Source organism: Stegostoma tigrinum, chromosome 18 (assembly GCF_030684315.1).
Source record: "Stegostoma tigrinum isolate sSteTig4 chromosome 18, sSteTig4.hap1, whole genome shotgun sequence".
NCBI lineage: Eukaryota > Metazoa > Chordata > Chondrichthyes > Orectolobiformes > Stegostomatidae > Stegostoma > Stegostoma tigrinum.
The window spans coordinates 27471983-27491992 of NC_081371.1; the positions used below are offsets into that span (position 1 = coordinate 27471983).

A 20010-nucleotide genomic window follows, 5' to 3' on the forward strand; every position below is an offset into this window, starting at 1 on the left:
GTCAATGTGTCAATGTGTCAATTCGTCAATGGTGACGAAACATCTGAAAACTAACCTTCCAGCTCAGCGAGCAAACTCACATCCAGAAACTCAACCTGAGCTACAAATCTTCTCAAAACTCGCTAATCTTACTTCTGTCGACTCCATGTATCCCTTTAAATATATTGTACATTAGATCATCTCTCATTCATTAAAAGTCTGGATAATACAGGCCCAATCACTTTTCATAGGACTATCCTGCCATCCCAGGAACAAGTCGGATGAACCTTCATTGCACTTCCTAGTGCAATGATATCTTTCCTGAAGTAAGCAGACCAAAACTGCATTCAGTACTCGAGATACAGTCTAATCAAGCACTTGTACAATTGAAGCAATACTTCACTATTCGTGTTCTCAAATCTTCTTGCAATAAAGGTGAACATTCCATTGGCCATCCTAATAATTTGCTATAATACTCACCTTCACAGATTCCAAGCCCCTTTGTACATTTACAATTTCCAACCTCATGACATTTAAGAAGTACTCAGCACTCTGTTCCTCCTACCAAAGTGGATAGCCTCATGTTTCTAGGTCAAGGGGGCGGGATGAGCTGCTTGTCTCCACCTCCCTAACCTGTCCTTCCTCCCACCTATCCCCTCCTCCCACCTCAAGCCCCACCCCCATCTCCTACCTACTTAGCTCATCCTGCCCCCTTGACCTATATGTCCTCCCTGGACTGACCTATCTCCTCCCTACCTCCCCACCTACACCCACCTTTACTGGCTCCATCCCTGCCTCTTTAACCTGTCTGTCTCCTCTCCACCTATCTTCTCCTCTATCCATCTTCTATCTGCCTCCCCATCTCTCCCTATTTTTTCAGAACCCCCTTCCCCTCCCCCATTTCTGAAGAAGGGTCTAGGCCCGAAATATCAGCATTTCCTGCTCCTCTGATGCTGCTTGGCCAGCTGTGTTCATTCAGCTCCACACCTTGTTGTCTCAGACTCTCCAGCATCTTCAGTTCCTACCATCTCTAAAACAATTTTAACCTGTGTTCCACCCTGTGAAAAAGACTTTTGACTATCCAGTCTATCCATGACTGTTATAACTGTGTATACATCTACCAGGTCGCCCCTCAGCCTCACACATTACGGTGAAAATAATCCGAGTCTGTCCAACCTCTCCTCATAGTTAACATACTCCAGTCCGGGCAACTTCCTGGCAAACCTCCTCTGCTCCTTCTCCAATGCGTCTACAGACTATCTTGGGTGATGAGAACTGCACCAACATTCCAAATGTGGCCTAACTAATGTTTTTATACAGCTGCAACACAACTTATCAACTTTTATACTCAATACCCTGACCAATGAAGGCAAGCATGCAATATGCCTTCTTTACTACCTTATCAACATGTGTTCACACTCTCAGGAAGCTATGGAAATGCACCCCAAGATCCCTCTAAATATTAGTATTCCTAAGGGTCCTTCTATTATATTTGCCCAAAGTACCCCAGCCAATTTATGCAACATGCCTTCATAATTTTCCTTATTTAATTTTATACCCTTGCTTCAGAATGAACTACCTCACTTTCAAACATTACGCTCTATCGCATTGTCAGTTATGAACAACATGTTAATAATTTTTCTATAAAAGCATCATTTATGTAGTCATTTCAAAAAGATATCTTCTCCCCCTCAATTTTTCTTATTAGGCTTCTAGCCTCAATTCCAGTAAGCAGGTGAGCTGTGAAAAACTGTTGATATGAAAGTGTGGAAGGGTGAAAACTGGGCTTAGAGGCAGTAGTGGAGAGAATTAAGGAACTGCAGATGCTGGAGAATTCCAAGATAATAAAATGTGAGGCTGGATGAACACAGCAGGTCAAGCAGCATCTCAGGAGCACAAAAGCTGATGTTTCGGGCCTCCTGCACTGCCACAATGATGCCACCCGAAGGTTGCAGGAACAGCAACTCATATTCCGCCTGGGAACCCTGCAGCCATATGGTATCAATGTGGACTTCACCAGTTTCAAAATCTCCCCTTCCCCTACTGCATCCCTAAACCAGCCCAGTTCGTCCCCTCCCCCCACTGCACCACACAACCAGCCCAGCTCTTTCCCCCCACCCACTGCATCCCAAAACCAGTCCAACCTGTCTCTGCCTCCCTAACCGGTTCTTCCTCTCACCCATCCCTTCCTCCCACCCCAAGCCGCACCCCAGCTACCTACTAACCTCATCCCACCTCCTTGACCTGTCCGTCTTCCCTGGACTGACCTATCCCCTCCCTACCTCCCCACCTATACTCTCTCCACCTATCTTCTTTACTCTCCATCTTCGGTCCGCCTCCCCCTCTCTCCCTATTTATTCCAGTTCCCTCTCCCCATCCCCCTCTCTGATGAAGGGTCTAGGCCCGAAACGTCAGCTTTTGTGCTCCTGAGATGCTGCTTGACCTGCTGTGTTCATCCAGCCTCACATTTTATCATCTTAGAGGCAGTAGTGATTGTCGAAATTGGTGTGAAGACTCTGCATTTTTGCTCCTCCTATTTCAATATACAACATACTATATTTAAAAATGTAAGGACACCAATTAGGCTGCAGATAGGCCTATTTCTCTGGAGAGGGATCGATTGCCTCAGGATAAACTAATCTTACAATAAGGGTCTACACACAGTTCTTAAATTGTCTACAGCATGTTTCAGACGTAAGTACTACACTCTAATTTTTTTGCCTACGACCAATATAGCAGGCAGTACATTCCCAACTGGCACTGAGTGTATGTTTCCTTCTCATCACATAGGATTACCGAAAAAGCACAACTGAAGGGTCTAGGCCCAAAACGTCAGCTTTTGTGCTCTGAAGATGCTGCTTGGTCTGCTGTGTTCATCCAGCTTCACACTTTGTTATCTTGGATTCTCCAGCATCTGCAGTTCCCATTATCACTGAATTTCCAGGCCACTGTCTTCTGAATTTCAATAGAGTAAACTATATTCAAGGAAAGCAAAATCTATTTTATCAGTTAATATGAAATTTATCAGTTAATAAGAGTAATTGGGGATGAGTTGTACAACTCAACTGGAGGTTACCTTCAATGAAAATAAAGTAAAAGGTTCAGGGGTGGGAGAGCTATCCAATTGCAGATCAGCAGTCTAGTGCCATTGACACAAAATGGTTCATCAAAGCACAATTAAGTGTTTTTCAGTTTTAAACTAACATGCCATATGCTCATCCATACTGCAGTTGGACACTATATTCATGTTCACCTCGTGGTAATGTTAGTAAGCAAGCAGTAACATTTCACTTTGTCAACAGTCCTATTACCATATCGGTGAATACTCAAAAAAAAACTATCCATTTGAGCAATGTTTCATTACTTATATTACAGACCCCCTTTCTCAGTAGTCATTTAATCAGGTTCCTCACACTCAGCTGAATGAATAACTCCTTATCCTGCTGGGATGAATAGATATCCATGCAGATGGCAGAGATTCTAATTGAATACAAATGATGAGGAACCTGAATCTTTACTCTGCCATGTAAAAGCCCTTACACAAATATTTATATAGTAAATGAAAGATTTTGGCAACTTTTATTTGACAACTGTATTACATTTAACACATAATACAGTTAGTCTTTCACCTATCTTTAAAGTCACATGCATTTACAAATGCATATAACAGCTGTTAAAATACGTTAAATTTTGCATGTAATTTCTACATTATATCATTGCTTTCATAAAGAACAACATGTATTCAATCTGCAAACACCTGCGAACTTTATTGAATAAGGTGACAGTGCAGTTTGTGTATAACCTTACATGGGCCACGTTACAGGATCGTTCTTACAGTGAACATTCCTCTCAATAATGTACATGACAGGATAAATGAATTTAAACATTTCTTTCTTTTCCACAAGTCATACATAAAAATGGAACTAACATTATTAATGTCTGAGAAATAATTATGGTTCAAGATAGAGTGCAAGGATAGATTCCAAAACGTTCCTCTGTTTTTGAGCATGACAACTTTCCACATCTAAAATGGCTTCATGTCAGCAAAACCCACATCAGGATCAATGACAATGGGAACTGCAGATGCTGGAGAATCCAAGATAACAAAGTGTGGAGCTGGATGAACACAGCAGGCCGAGTAGCATCTCAGGAGCACAAAAGCTGACTTCCTTACCTGGTCTGACCAAAATGTGGCTCCAAATCCACAGCAATATGGTTGACTCTCAACTGCCCTCTGAGCAATTGGGGATGGGCAATAATTGCTGCCTAACCAGTGATGCCCTCATCCTGTTAATGAATAAAGGAAGTGGAGGTGAGTCAGTATTGCTACTGAATGGATGTAAAAAGGAATTTCAGCTTCAAAGCTAGCAAAGGACTAAAGTTCCAAATCTTTAGGCTAGTCCTGATATTGCCAGATGTTTAGATAAGGGAAGTCAAGGGTTATGGGGAGGGCCAGAAAGAGTTAGGTTCAATATCCTTGAAGGGTGGTACAGGCTCAATGGGCTGAATGGCCAAAGCCTGCTCCTATTTCTTACGATCTTATCATTGGAGCCAAGAAGGTTGATGGTACCAGATCAAAGTTATATAGGAACAGGAACTGAATCAGGATGGATGGCTGTTTTTTAAGCATACTAGAGAAAATTCACATTTACAAATCAGTATAAATCATTCTTCACAAACATATGCCGAATGAATATAAAGTATGGCCTAAATAGATATATATGCACCAACTTTTACAAAATATATACATAGGAACCAACATTATAATAAAGAATGCCAAAATAACTTAATTGGCTGTAAAGCACATTTGAGTTATCCTGAGATCATGCAACACACTATTCAAGATTTTCTTCCGTAGCCACATCAAGATTGCCAGATAACCTATTCTAAGTAAGGATTAATTTAAAACATCAAAACCTTCCTCTTAAAAAATCTTTTCTCACAGCTCATCACTGTTGAACATGATAAGCACCACATCCAAAAACTGATCCCACTTTTCTTGCCAGAGTTTGATGGCTTCAGCTTTCATCTGGGCAGACATAGCACTGTAGCTAGAAAAAAAACAAAAGAAAAAGGCATCAAATATCTATTCAGCTCATCAGAATAAATGTTAGGCAAAAGAAGTAGACATACAAATGCAAGAAGTAGAAAACTGTCTAACTTGTTTTTGTGTGATCCATATCATAATCCCCATTGAAAGCAACAATTTGAAAGATATTTAATTTCTAAGTGTCCACTTAAAAGAGTACATAAAGTTTTCAAGTTTTAAGTCTTTTACTGTAACAAAACTAAAACAACATTAATTAATATCTCTTAGCAGGTAACTGGTCCTTTCAAAATGTTCAAGGGCAATTACAGATGGACAACATACGCTGAGCTCACCAGTGGTGCCTAAATCTTTCTGTTATCTACATTAGTCGGAGAGATCTTGCTCTCTTTTTCTCTCTCATATTTCCCAAAAACCACAACATTGGGCTAGAGGTTATCCTTCCTGCTGGCTTTGATGAAGTGGGGAGGGGGCTCATAAAATTTAATGTGTGCCTTACTGCTCAGCCTCAGCCAATCTTGCATTTTACAGCGTGGTCACAGTAGGTGAACTAACAACACTGAACAGCCTGTTTCCACCCCACCTTCCTAACATCTCCACTTTTGGCCAACTGAGGCCCTCAGCATTCATGTCAATATTATGCCTGCACCAGTCAGCAGTCCACTATAAAGTTTAGTAGGTTTTACTGGGCAATGTAGGCATGTCTGTGTGCTATGTTCCCAAAGTGCACAATGCATCAATCAGAGGCACTCTGCTGAAGGACATACTCTTTCCTTAATTTTCAGTTTGTCTGCCATGATATTTTCTTCTTCAGGTTCTGGCTATAGTCCCAGTAGTAGCCACTGTTTGATACTAGTTCTGTTGGGATGTTACTACAGAGCTCTCATCCAATTGCATTGACCATCAAGCAATCTAAGGTGGGACATCCTCTCAAAATGGGGGCAGAGATCTAGATCTGAGCTAATTAATGCATCACCAAGCATAAAGTAGCTAAAGACAGTGGACTTACCCTTGGGTAGATTCCCAACCGATTTGTGTACATAGGGGTGGTACAGATAAGGAACATGTGCTTTGAAGGACACAAAGGCCTGTCTATAATTAAACCAGCTGCTCTAGCTTTTGTACCTTGCTCTCTATGAATCTCACCCATGTCCTGTGCTAACCAAGCCACCCAGGCTTGTTGTTGGATAGAATTCATTTCTTTGGATCTGAAGAAGGATCACTGGACTTGAAGATTTAATTTTGTTTCTCTCTCCAAAGAAGCTGTCAAACCTGGTGAGTTTCTCTAGGAATTACTGCCCTTGCTTCACACCTTTTTCATTTCTCCATGTTACAATGGATTAATGAGAGACCACAAAACAATCAATCATTCCATAAAACTTCACATTCATAACAACCAACAGAAGGGAAGTCTGTAAAAGCATAAAAAGTGCAGTTTGGAAGGTCAATAGCCTGGTAGTATAAAATTTTCAATTGGAAGCAATCATATCAATGCCATTTCCTTGCTTTTTTTGCCATTTCTTTAAAAGTTTTCCTTTTTAAATATACATTCAATTCTCTTTTAAATAATGTTATAATATCATCAAAGAAGTCACTATAACAAGTAAACCCACATTCAAATAAATATTCACATAAAAATAATTTGTTTAGTGCTCCCTGTGACAATAAAAGGATATTCTATTCTATTCCCCAAAATGCATCCAAAAATGAAGTTGTGATAAATTGTGGACCAGCTACATTCTTGCGGTGATGTATACCAGAATTCCGACCCATTGAGAATAACAGTAGGACTAGCAATATACATCTATGTGAGGACGATGATGTTTGAACAAAAATGTTTTTATTCCTTTCCACGGTGGAGGTTACTGAACTGACAGTTTCAGGGCAAGTTAACTGAAAGAATACTGTAGCCTTTTGTATGGTCATTTTATCCACCTTCTGTGGTCTCAGACTGATCAACGGTAGAGAATGGGAATGAAATGATTTTCACCAGATGAGCAAAACAAACTTATAGCAATTTGACACTACTACAAATATACAGTAAGCTCGTGAAGGCTTTCAGTGTTTTCCCTAACCAAGCGATGTAAAATGTGCATAAACATATTTTTACAAGCTGGTGGCACATTCAGGAAAAGTTAGTTACGCTGCTATCATTTTTCAAATAGTTGTGAGTTGAACTCTCAGCCTACCATAACCTATCAATGTGAAGAAGTGTCAATTTAGCTCAGTAGTAGAACTCATCTTCATTCAGAAAGTCACATGTTCAAATCCCAGTCCAGACCACATAATCTAAACTGGTGTTTCAGAATAGTATTGAATGTGCTACATTGCCAGTTATTTTGAATGTTAAATGAATCATTAAACAATTGTCTTTCACAAGCAACTATTTAAAGATAAACAAGGGACTGTACCAGCCTGTACCCTAAGCAATACTGAACACTAAACCTAAGCAGAGAAACTGATCTGTGGGACAGAATGGCTGCTATGTTTAACAACAGTGTGCACGCTTGGAAACTGCCATTCCAACCTGTCTGGACAATAAACGACTCCAAATCTATAGCAATGTGGTATTCTTAACTGTTTTGTGCAATCATGCAGAAAGCAACTCATTTCCAGTGCAGTTAGGGATGAGCCACAAAAACTGGTTCGTGGCTCATGTAAAAAAGCATCAAAAAAATAAATAATTCACTGTAAAATGTCTTGGGGTAAACTGAAACCATGAAAAGCAATACTAAAATGGAAATTCTTTCATCTTTTAAAAGAATGTGGTTTGCATTTCAGAGAAAGAAAATTCTCTACAAAATGTATCATGCTATGAATTTTTTAAATGACTTGTCACCAAACTTAGATGCTGAAGCATTAGTTGGTCAGCACGATGGGTACTCATGGACAACAATTGGGACAGATGAGCTAATGACAGCTTGTGTGGGCCAGGAGCTTAGTGTTGGAGAGATATAGTGGAATCTATAATTGACTTTCTACCTGACATGAACAAAGCTATTTAAGAAACAAATTATAAAATTACTTGATTGCGTTCAGAGCCAACTGCTTCAATGTTGTCAGCTCAGCTTTTAAACCTCCTATTCCCATGAAAGCTTCATAAAAGTCATACGACAAACCACGAGCCCCAAAAACAGCTGGATCATCAGCACTAATGATCATGGGATGACCTTCTGCCATTAAGGCTGCAGCTGGGTGATTCTGTAGATTACTCACCAACATAAGCACCTACAATAAAGAAACCGACAGAAACCATTAACAGTGCAGTAAATTAAGTCCTGATAATGGGCAACCAGGACCATTACAGACACGGTGATATTGCGTAACTTTGGATTATTAGCTATTGACTTATGTCTAGAAGTATTTTTCCCAAGCAAGGAACATCATCTGCATTAAAAGTAGTACATTCATGTTGAGATAATAAAATGTGAGGCTGGATGAACACAGCAGGCCCAGCAACATCTCAGGAGCACAAAAGCTGACGTTTCGAGCCTAGACCCTTCATCAGAGAGGGGGATGGGGTGAGGGTTCTGGAATAAATAGGGAGAGAGGGGGAGGTGGACCGAAGATGGAGAGAAAAGAAGATAGGTGGAGAGGAGAGTATAAGTGGGGAGGTAGGGAGGGGATAGGTCAGTCCAGGGAAGACGGACAGGTCAAGGAGGTGGGATGAGGTTAGTAGGTAGGAGATGGAGGTGCGGCTTGGGGTGGGAGGAAGGGATGGGTGAGAGGAAGAACAGGTTAGGGAGGCAGAGACAGGCTGGACTGGTTTTGGGATGCAGTGGGTGGAGGGGAAGAGCTGGGCTGGTTGTGTGGTGCAGTGGGGGGAGGGGACAAACTGGGCTGGTTTAGGGATGCAGTGGGGGAAGGGGAGATTTTGAAGGTGGTGAAATCCACATTGATACCATTGGGCTGCAGGGTTCCCAGGCGGAATATGAGTTGCTGTTCCTGCAACCTTCGGGTGGCATCGTTGTGGCACTGCAGGAGGCCCATGATGGACATGTCATCTAAAGAATGGGAGGGGGAGTGGAAATGGTTTGCGACTGGGAGGTGCAGTTGTTTATTGCGAACCGAGCGGAGGTGTTCTGCAAAGCGGTCCCCAAGCCTCCGCTTGGTTTCCCCAATGTAGAGGAGGCCACACCGGGTACAATGGATACAGTATACCACATTGGCAGATGTGCAGGTGAACCTCTGCTTAATATGGAAAGTCATCTTGGGGCCTGGGATAGGGGTGAGGGAGGAGGTGTGGGGGCAAGTGTAGCATTTCCTGCGGTTGCAGGGGAATGTGCCGGGTGTGGTGGGGTTGGAGGGCAGTGTGGAGCGAACAAGGGAGTCACAGAGAGAGTGGTCTCTCTGGAAAGCAGACAAGGGTGGGGATGGAAAAATCTCTTGGGTGGTGGGGTCGGATTGTAGATGGCGGAAGTGTCGGAGGATGACGCGTTGTATCCGGTGGTTGGTGGGGTGGTGTGTGAGAACGAGGGGGATCCTCTTTGGGCAGTTGTGGCAGGGGCAGGGTGTGAGGGATGTGTTGCGGGAAATGCGGGAGACGCGGTCAAGGGCATTCTCGACCACTGTGGGGGGAAAGTTGCGGTCCTTGAAGAACTTGGACATTTGGGATGTGCGGGAGTGGAATGCCTCATCCTGGGAGCAGATGCGGTGGAGGCGGAGGAATTGGGAATAGGGGATGGAATTTTTGCAGGAGGGTGGGTGGGAGGAGGTGTATCCTAGGTAGCTGTGGAAGTCAGTGGGCTTGAAATGGACATCAGTTACAAGCTGGTTGCCTGAGATGGAGACTGAGAGGTCCAGGAAGGTGAGATGTGCTGGAGATGGCCCAGGTGAACTGAAGGTTGGGGTGGAAGGTGTTGGTGAAGTGGATGAACTGTTCGAGCTCCTCTGGGGAGCAAGAGGCGGCGCCTATACAGTCATCAATGTAACGGAGGAAGAGGTGGGGCTTGGGGCCTGTGTAGGTGCGGAAGAGGGACTGTTCCACGTAACCTACAAAGAGGCAGGCATAGCTGGGGCCCATGCGGGTTTCCATGGCCACCCGCTTTGTCTGCAGGAAATGCGAGGAATCGAAAGAGAAGTTGTTGAGGGTGAGGACGAATTCGGCTGGGCGGATGAGGGTGTCGGTGGAGGGAGACTGGTCGGGCCTGCGGGACAGGAAGAAGCGGAGGACCTTGAGGCCATCTGCATGTGGAATACAGGTGTATAGGGACTGGACATCCATGATGAAAATGAGGTGTTGGGCACCAGAGAATTGGAAGTTCTAGAGGAGGTGGAGGGAATGGGTGGTGTCACGGACGTAGGTAGGGAGTTCCTGGACAAAAGGGGAGAAAATGGAGTCCAGATATGTGGAGATGAGTTCGGTGGGGCAGGAACAGGCTGAGACAATGGGTCAACCAGGGCAGGCAGGTTTGTGGATTTTGGGAAGGAGATAGAAACGGGCCGTGCGGGGTTGGGGAACAATGAGGTTGGAGGCTGTGGGTGGGAAGTCCCCTGAGGTGATGAGGTCATGAATGGTGTTGGAGATGATGGTTTGGTGCTCGGGGGTGGGGTCATGATCGAGGGGGCGGTAGGAGGAGGAGTTGGAGAGTTGGCGTTAGGCCTCGGCGATGTAGAGGTCAGTGCACCATACTACCACTGCGCCTCCCTTGTCTGTGGGTTTGATGGTGATGTTGGGGTTGGAGCGGAGGGCTGCCTGTTCTGCGGGGGAGAGGGGTGGAGAGGTTGAGGCGGTTAATGTCTCGACGGCAGTTGGAGATGAAGAAGTCGAGGGAGGGTAGGAGGCCTGGGGGTGGTGTCCAGGAGGATGGGGTGTGTTGGAGGCGGGTGAAGGGGCCAGTGGATTCTATTCCCAATTCCTCCGCCTCCGCCGCATCTGCTCCCATGATGAGGCATTCCACTCCCACACATCCCAGATGGCCAAGTTCTTCAAGGACCGCAACTTTCCCCCTACAGTGGTCGAGAACGCCCTTGACCGCGTCTCCCGCATTTCCCGCAACACGTCCCTCACACCCCTCCCCCGCCACAACCGCCCAAAGAGGATCCGCCTCATTCTCACACACCACCCCACCAACCTCCGGATACAACACATCATCCTCCATGTCCATCATGGGCCTCCTGCGGTGCCACAATGATGCCACCCGAAGGTTGCAGGAACAGCAACTCATATTCCGCCTGGGAACCCTGCAGCCCAATAGTATCAATGTGGACTTCACCAGCTTCAAAATCTCCCCTTCCCCCACCGCATCCCAAAACCAGCCCAGTTTGTCCCCTCCCCCCACTGCACCACACAACCAGCCCAGCTCTTCTCCTCCACCCACTGCATCCCAAAACCAGTCCAGCCTGTCTCTGCCTCCCTAACCTGTTCTTCCTCTCACCCATCCCTTCTTCCCACCCCAAGCCGCACCTCCATCTCCTACCTACTAACCTCATCCCACCTCCTTGACCTGTCCGTCTTCCCTGGACTGACCTATCCCCTCCCTACCTCCCCACCTATACTCTCCTCTCCACCTATCTTCTTTTCTCTCCATCTTCGGTCCACCTCCCCCTCGCTCCCTAGTTATTCCAGAACCCTCTCCCCATCCCCCTCTCTGATGAAGGGTCTGGGCCCGAAACGTCAGCTTTTGTGCTCCTGAGATGCTGCTTGGCCTGCTGTGTTCATCCAGCCTCACATTTTATTATCTTGGATTCTCCAGCATCTGCAGTTCCCATTATCTCTGATACATTCATGTTGAGGTTGGTTGGCTCGCCGAGCTGGTTTGTTGTTCTGCAGCCGTTTCGTTACCATGCTTGGTAACATTCTCATTGCAGCTTCTGATGAAGCATAGGTGTGTTTTCCCACCTGGCTTTTAAACTCGGGGGTCCATTGCAATGGACTGCCTCACTTCCGGATTTCCTCCATAGTGCAATGTATATGGGGTAGAGTTCAATGTGTTTTTAATAGCATGCTTCATGGAGTGCCATGCTTCCAAGAATTCTCATGCTTGTCTCTGCCTAGCGTGTCCCAGGATCTTGGTGTTGTCCCAACCGAAGTCGTGGTTCTCCTTGTCCATATGGATTGAGGTGACTGAATATTATTCGTGTCTTTTTGTAGCCAGTTGGTGTTCATGTATTCTTGTTGTTAGTTTCCTTCCTGTTTGTCCGACGTAGTGTTTCCCGCAGTCTCTCCAGGGAATCTTGAAGATGACACTGGTCCTATCCATGCTGGGGAGTGGGTCTTTAGTTCAGGTGAGCACTTGTCATAGGGTTGATGTGGGTTTGTGTGCCACTCTGATGCCCAGCGGTCGTAGAAGTCTTGTGAACTACAACTACAGGGATGCCAACAAAACGGAATGGCTCGCTACACTGGAAGCCACACTTTGGACCAACAATATCAATGAAGAAACACAACAAAGACGGTAGTCCCAACACTAACCAGTGAGAGGGAACCAACACCCTCGACACACGGGAGAGACAAGCCCTGGACAGATTAAAAAAGTACAAGAACATCACCATACTACTGCAGACAAAACGGTGCATGACAGTGATAATGAATAAAAAAGACCACATCTCCAAAGCACAAGCACTGCTCGCCGAGAGCACACACCGGCCAGTACAAACTGACCGGACACCACAACTCGGCAACAAAATCCCATACACGCTACAAAGACTTAAACAAACTGGACAGATCAACAAAGCAGACTTCTTAAAAATGAAACCCAAAGGAAACAACACACCTCAATTCGACGGCCTCCCTAAAGTGCACAAACCGCAAGTCCCCCTCAGACCCATAGTCTCCCTACCAGCACTCCATCGCACAGATTAGTCAGGCAACTACAAAGAAGACTCAAGCACCTAGTCAACAAATCACCCCATTCCATCCACTCAGCCCAAGAATTCCTCAAGTCCATCAAAGACATAAAGATAGAGGACGGAGAGACCATGATATCATTTGATGTCACTGCCCTATTCTCATCAATAGACATATCACTAGCAAGGAAAATAATGACAACACTACTTGAACAAGAATACGATCCCAGTGAAACCATCTCCAAGGACACAATGCTTAAACTGCCACCCACATCACCTTCAACGGCCAAACATATGAGCAAATCAATGGGGCACCCATAGGACGGCCCATCTCCGGACTCATAGCAGAAGCAGTGATGCAAAGACTGGAAAGGACTACCCTTCCGCAAATCCAACCTAAACTATGGATATACTATGTAGACGACACCTTTGTCATTGTTAAATGGACCAAATTAGAAGAGACACACAAACTCATAAACAACATCCTCACTGAAATAAAATTCACCAGAGAGGAGGAGAAGAACAAACAACTCCCATTCCTGGACGTCATGGTACAGCGCAAGAAAAATGACGAACATAAAAAATGAAAGTACACCGAAAAGCTACACAAACAGACCAGGTATTGGACTTCAGTAGTAACTACCCCAGCGCACACAAACGAAGCTGCATGCGAACACTATTTAAAAGGGCAACAACATACTGCAGCAACATGGAACTAAGCCTTAGAGGAGGAGGAATACCTCTTGCAAGTGTTCAAGGATAATGGATATCCAAAGAACTGGTTCAGGAGATGCCTACAGGAACAGCATCAGAAAGATTCTACACACCCCGACACACTCATCATACTACCCTGCCTCAGGAACACGCCAGAACTCACCACAAGACTTCTACAACCGCTGGGCATCAGAGTGGCACACAAGCCGTCATCAACCCTATGACAAGTGCTCACCCAAACTAAAGACCCACTCCCCGCCATGGATAGGACCAATGTCATCTACACAGAAACTGCAAGAAACACTACATCAGACAAACGTGAAGGGAACTGACAACAAGAGTACATGAACACCAACTGGCTACAAAAAGACACGACCAAAACTCACTCATCTCAATCCACATGGACAAGGAGAACCACGACTTCAACTGGGACAACACCAAGATCTTGGGATGGCACACCACGAAGCAGACTATTAATAAACACATTGAACTGAACCCTATGGAGGAAACCCGGAAGTGAGGCAAACCATCGCAATGGACCCCCGAATTTAAAAGCCAGGTGGGAAAACACACTGACGCTTCATCAGAGGCTACACAGAGGATGTTACCAAGCAAGGTAATGAAATGTTTGCGAACAACAAACTAGCTCAGCGAGCCAAGCAACCTCAACACCAACAACCCAAGCTACAAATCTACTCCAAAACTGTAGTACATTCATATTTACACACTATATATACCCTCAGAAATGTATGCACGACGAGATTTAAGCAAAGTTCAGTCTGCTCAGGTAAATTGTGGAAAAAAACAAGATGTATCCTGGAACTTTATAAACAAGATTTTAAACTCAAATACTGCATGATATGGTCATCTACTTCCCATCCCTGGACATGGTACAGGCTAGTTAGATACGCAAAATCAGCAAAATCTTTAGCATTCAATATTCTTTATACGTGCACTGACAATTTCACTAGAACAGCTAAAAGCAAAGATGTTCCCTGGGTATTTCTTTTTGTGTCTTTGCCTTTCTGTCGAGCTTTCCTGTACTGAATACTGTCTGTGGCTGAGAACATCTAATTCAACAATGACAGAGAAATGAAACCTCTCCTTACCGCATGAGATAGTAAACTAGCCACCATAATGCAATTATTGGAACTGATCCTAACAACATGATAAAAAATGATCAGGACAAGATAGCTGCATTTAAATACCCATTTCAGTTCAGTAAGCATTTCCAAAATTAACTGTTTGAACAGAGACTGGAAGTTTACTTTACAAATCATCAGTTCCTGGAGGAGAAAGGTGTTGTTGTTCATTCTATATGTTTTGCACAATCATTATATCAGCACCTGGTTTGAGATTGGACACACTTCTATCGCCACTTCAAGCTTTTTTGACAACTGTTTTGCCGCAAGACGCTTGTTTATGCTGTAGCCATGGCCTATTCGACTTGTGTTCAACAGCAGTGCATCCAAAATGTTTTCATCTACATGTAAGCCTTCCCAGTCTGTAAGGGAAACCAGCAAACATTAAAGGTTTCCTACTAAAAGACATGTTCTTCTCCATTTGACTATACTGAGGTCACTGGATGAGGCAAGCCTAGATCATTCTAATACAACAGCAAAATGTTTCAAATTTCCAGAATCTGCAGCAGGAACAATAAATGTCTGCAAAGGTTATCAATCTGAAACATTAGAGAGAACAAGGTGTGGAGCTGGATGAACACAGCAGACCAAACAGTTTCAGAGAAGCAGGAAAGCTGGTGTTTCGGGTCTAGACCCTTCTTCAGAAAATTTCTGAAGAAGGGTCTAGATCCGAAACAAAAACAAAGTTGCTGGAAAAGCTCAGCAGGTCTGGCAACATCTGTGGAGGAGAAAACAGAGTTAATGTTTTGGGTCTGGTGACCCTTCCTCAGAACTGATGGTGGCTGGGAAAACGTCAGTTTATATGCAGAAAATAGGGAGGTGGGTGGCGTAGGGAGTAAACGATAGAATAGAGCCCAAAGAGAGAGAAAAACAGTTGGATAGACAAGGGAGTTGCTAACGATCAGGCTGGGAGGGTGAATAGTTGTTAATGGGGACTGTTAGCAACCAACAACTGGGGGCGTGTTGTGGCAGGCTACATGGTAACAAGTCCTAGTGTGTGGGGTGGGGGGCTAGGACATGGGAGAGTTTAAAATTATTGAACTCAATTTGAGACCGGAGGGTTGTAGGGTCCCCAAGTAGAAAATGAGGTGTCATTCCTTCAGCTTGTGCTGGGCTTCACTGGAACACTAGCAAGCTGGAGACAGAGATATTGGCCAGGGAGCAAGGTGGTGCATTGAAGTGGCAGGCAACAGGTAGTCCAGGGTCCTTTTTGCGAGCAGAATGTACATGTTCTGCGAAGCGGTCATCAAGTCTACGCTTTGTTTCCCCAATGCGGAGGAGACCACATAGTGAACAGTGAATGCAGTAGACTAGATTCTTGGAAGTGCAGGTGAAATGTTGCTTCACGTGGAAGGTATCTTTGTGCCCCTGGATACTGGGGAGGCAGGAGATAATTGGGCAGGTGTTGCACCTTCGCCGGTTACAGGGGAAGGTGCCGTAGAGCTGTGGGGAGTTGTTGGGGGTGAAGGAAGTATGGACCAGGGTGTCCCGGAGGGAATGGTCCCTGCGGAAGGCAGACAAGGGAGGGGAGGGGAATATGTGTCTGGTGGTGGCATCTTGCTGGAGGTGGCAGAAATTGTGTCTGATGATCTTCTGGATGTGGATGTTGGTGGGATGGTAGGTGAGGATAAGGGGAAGCCTCTGGCTGTTGCAGGAGGGAAGAGAAGGGGTGAGGGCAGAAGTGCAGGAGATGGGTCGGACCCGATTGAGGACCTTGTCAACAACAGAGCAGGGGAATCCTCGGTTGAGGAAGAATGTGGCCATTTCGGAGGCTCCCTTGTCGAAGTTGGCCTCATCTGAAAATATGCGACAGAGACGGAGGAACTGAGAGAATGGGATGGAGTCTTTACAGGAAGTAGGATGTGAGGATGTATAGTCCAGGTAGCTGTGGGAGTCGGTGGGTTTGTAATGGATATTAGTGGCCAGTCTAATGGAAATGGTAACAGAAATGTCGAGGATGGGAAGGGAGGAGTCAGGGATAGACCAGGTGAAAGTGAGGGCAGGGTGGAAGTTGGAGGTGAAATTGATGAAGTTTTCCAATTCTTGATGAGAGAGAGAAGCAGCACTGATGATATCATCGATGTATCGGAGAAAGAGTTGTGGGTGGGGGCCGGAATAGGACTGGAACAAGGAATATTTCACCACCCCACGAACAGACAGGCATAACTAGGGCCCATGCGGATACCAATGGCAACCCTCTTACCTGAAGAAAATGGGAGGAGTTGAAAGAGAAGTTGTTGAGGGTGAGGGCAAGCTCGGCCAAGCGGAGGAGGGTGGTGGGTGGGGATGGTTCAGGTCTTTGCTCCAGGAAGAAGCGGAGAGCCCTAAGACCCTCCTGGTGGGGAATGAATGTGTAAAGGGATTGCACGTCCATGGCAGAGAGGAGGTGGCTGGAGCCAGTAAACCGGAAGCTTTGAAATCGGCGTAAGGCGTAAAAGGCTTCACTGCCACATCTAGACCCGAAATGCCAGCTTTCCTGCTCCTCTGATGCTGCTTGGCCTGCTGCGTTCATCAAGCTCTACACCTTGTTCTCTCAGATTCTCCAGCATCGGTAGTCCCCACTAAATCTGAAACATTAGTTCTGTTTCTCTCTGCAGATGCTGCCTGACCTAAATATTTCCAGGCTTTTTATTCATATTGTAAATCAAACTTCTCTGTAAAATCTGTATCTAAAGGCAAAGACACTTGTCATTCGTATCTTCCCATTTCAAGTGGGTGAGCTTTTCTGGATGAAATGCCATAATAGAGAACATGTATTCCTGTTGCCAGAAAGCTGTACAATGACTGGTTCAACTTCCAGACAGGTGAAGACCCGTGGTGGATAGTAACCTACAAGGGCACAAACCGAGTACAAACTACAATTCAATATAAAATGGCTAAAACATGGTATATCAGTAACCTATTAAATTGGAAGACATTTGGATACAGATTTTAAAAAATTCTTGTGTATCTTACCAGTTTCCCCCGCATGAAAGAAGTACGGCAGCTTAACTCCAAGTTTTGCTGGAATTAATAGCTCATTCTTGAAATACCATAGCGGGTGCCCAGCATCCTCGTGGCCAACCTGTCAGAAGTTCATGCAATCATCCTCCACAATTGTTTTAAGATTTTCAAAATAGTGCCCACACAAAAGACATTTGTAACAGCAAGATACAGGTCCATTAACGTAACACAAGTGACCGAGACAATATGTGTCCAAAAATGTAAAACTGCATTTTTTTAATTATAAGAGAGTACAATATATTCAAGTATCACTGCTAGGAAGCGCAAGCCAAACTGGATCCAAGCCACCGCCATTAGCTGATCCAATAAATTATTAGTGAATGCAGAAATGATCCAGTTTTCACCCTGGTCTTTTCTGACATGGGACCAGTTCTCAGTTGACACTTTTTCCAAATGTAGTTTCATGTTGCAGCAAATGTTGCCTTTACAAACTGCCATTGATTCTGTGTGGCAGTGTTTGGTGACACCACAATTTTGGGATAACGGCACATATATGCTCACACGGCAATGTGCATACGCACAGTTCCTGGCCCTGTATGTCAATGTGCTATACACAATGCCAACTTTTGCAAATATGCAGAGAAATGGTGCAGACTTAAATTGGGAATCAAACAAGGCCAGAGGGAATAGAACAGACACAGCACTCCCATGTTAACAAACTCACCAAACAAGCTCAAGTTCTGGAAGACTGGACAAGGTAACTAGATTACATACCTGAATAATTCAGCTTATCGCTAACTCCAAATGACTTCCATTTTGGGCACTGGGCAGCAACTGGGCATGATGCACAGGCACCAGTCACCAGTCACCACACTCATCACCTACAGATAGGAGTATCTGACACCTGTCAGTCCATCATGACCATCACAGCAACTCCTCCATACACTGGCATGCTGTTTGCCAGGCACAGAAATGCATTGCAGAGCACAGCAGTAACCAGTATTAAGAAATTTGCAGCAGGTATAATTAACAGGCACAGATAGGGCCACAGCTCACAGAATGTACCAGGCTACAACTCAGAACTGCTCCTTTGCTCTCTTAGTACTCATTTACTTTGCATATATCTGCATGCATCCACTATCCATACCTTGCCTTGCTTTGCTACATTTGCCTGTTCATGCATTGGTGCTTCATCCAGAGCTGTCATCATCCCATTGTAAGGACCTTTTTAGCACAGGCACATGGCATAGCTGTTTGTCACTCTGGTCATTTTTGGAATGTCTCTGGGGTAGGGGGAAGCAGTATCTTTCTGTCTGGCAGAGATAGCAATCTAACACCTACCTGTGTTGCAAACACACTGCATGTTCATTCAACAAACAGATGTGGCAAAAACTGGTGTAGGCTAGTCCTTAGTCAAACCAAGGAAGCTGCTGCTGTCTGCTTAGAGGTTGCTGCTACTGTCAGTCATGGGTGCAATCATACTTTGTCACTGCTGTCATCTGTACAGGATGCTCAAGATCAGGGATCTATCTCACTACAGCCCAGGGATTATGCAGCAGTCCCTCCTGTAAGACCAGCACCAGCAGTCAGAGGAACTGTATATCATCATTCAGGAAGTTATGAACACGGGGGTCTCATCATTCCTGTACAGGACAGCTCATCAGACTAGACCACAGCTCAGGGCCAAACACAGTCCTGGATCACTGACTATCGACACTGCCAGAGGGCTTTTGTTTGGAAATGGCTGAGTGTTTGGGATTGTGAAGAGATCAATGATAGAAAGGGTAGGAGAATCAAGGCTGGGGGGAAAGCAGAGATTTTTTAGTTGTGGGGTTAAGGAAAGTGAGGGGGAGGCTCCAGCCAAATATGGGGAATTTGAGACAGCATCAAAGGGCAAGGTTGGATATGGGAAGGCCAGGGGAGAAGGGTACTGACCTTAACCACCACTATTGCCTCCAATAAGGGTCAATAAAAGAACAGGGTGCTCATCAACAAGATTTAATGTTGGGATTCAGGGAGTGGGGAAGATAGCTGTACATTAAATTTAATGTAAGAAGTCTCCATATTGGAAGGATCGGTTGAAATGGGCTTTCAGGGCAGTGTGAAGTAATGGCGAAGTGGAGGTTATGGAGGATGATATCCGACAACCAGAATGGGCCACTGCTGACAGAATCCAGTGTGATTGGAGTCAGGCATTTCCTTTCTCTAGAGGCAAAGTGCTTCCAGAAAAAAGCTGGAAAAGTGCCTGGGTATGAGGGTGCTTACGGGTCAAGGAAGGAATTAGATACATTCCTTTAGCTTTCTCAAATTGAACCTGAGCATATGAAAAATGTTGAAGTTATCAGCAATAATGGTACGTAAGGCCCTTGCTGGCTAAATGCAAACCAGTATTAATAC

General features: G+C 44.9%; 1 protein-coding gene across 2 annotated transcripts in view; it reads right to left on the bottom strand.

The window, feature by feature from the left end:
• Nucleotides 1-2907: 2907 nt before the first annotated feature.
• Nucleotides 2908-20010, bottom strand: part of LOC125461007 (adenosine deaminase 2-like) — a 77844-nt gene continuing 60741 nt past the window's right edge. Inside the window, exons 6-9 of one of the 2 annotated variants that reach the window (XM_048549274.2) lie at nucleotides 17626-17734; nucleotides 14875-15032; nucleotides 8052-8254; nucleotides 2908-5030 (exon numbers count right to left, since the gene is read on the bottom strand). In XM_048549274.2, the coding sequence (XP_048405231.2) occupies nucleotides 4919-5030; nucleotides 8052-8254; nucleotides 14875-15032; nucleotides 17626-17734 (582 nt within the window). In that variant the 3' untranslated portion in view covers nucleotides 2908-4918. The remainder of the gene's footprint in view (nucleotides 5031-8051; nucleotides 8255-14874; nucleotides 15033-17625; nucleotides 17735-20010) is intronic. The other variant, XM_059652421.1, reaches the window with a different exon arrangement.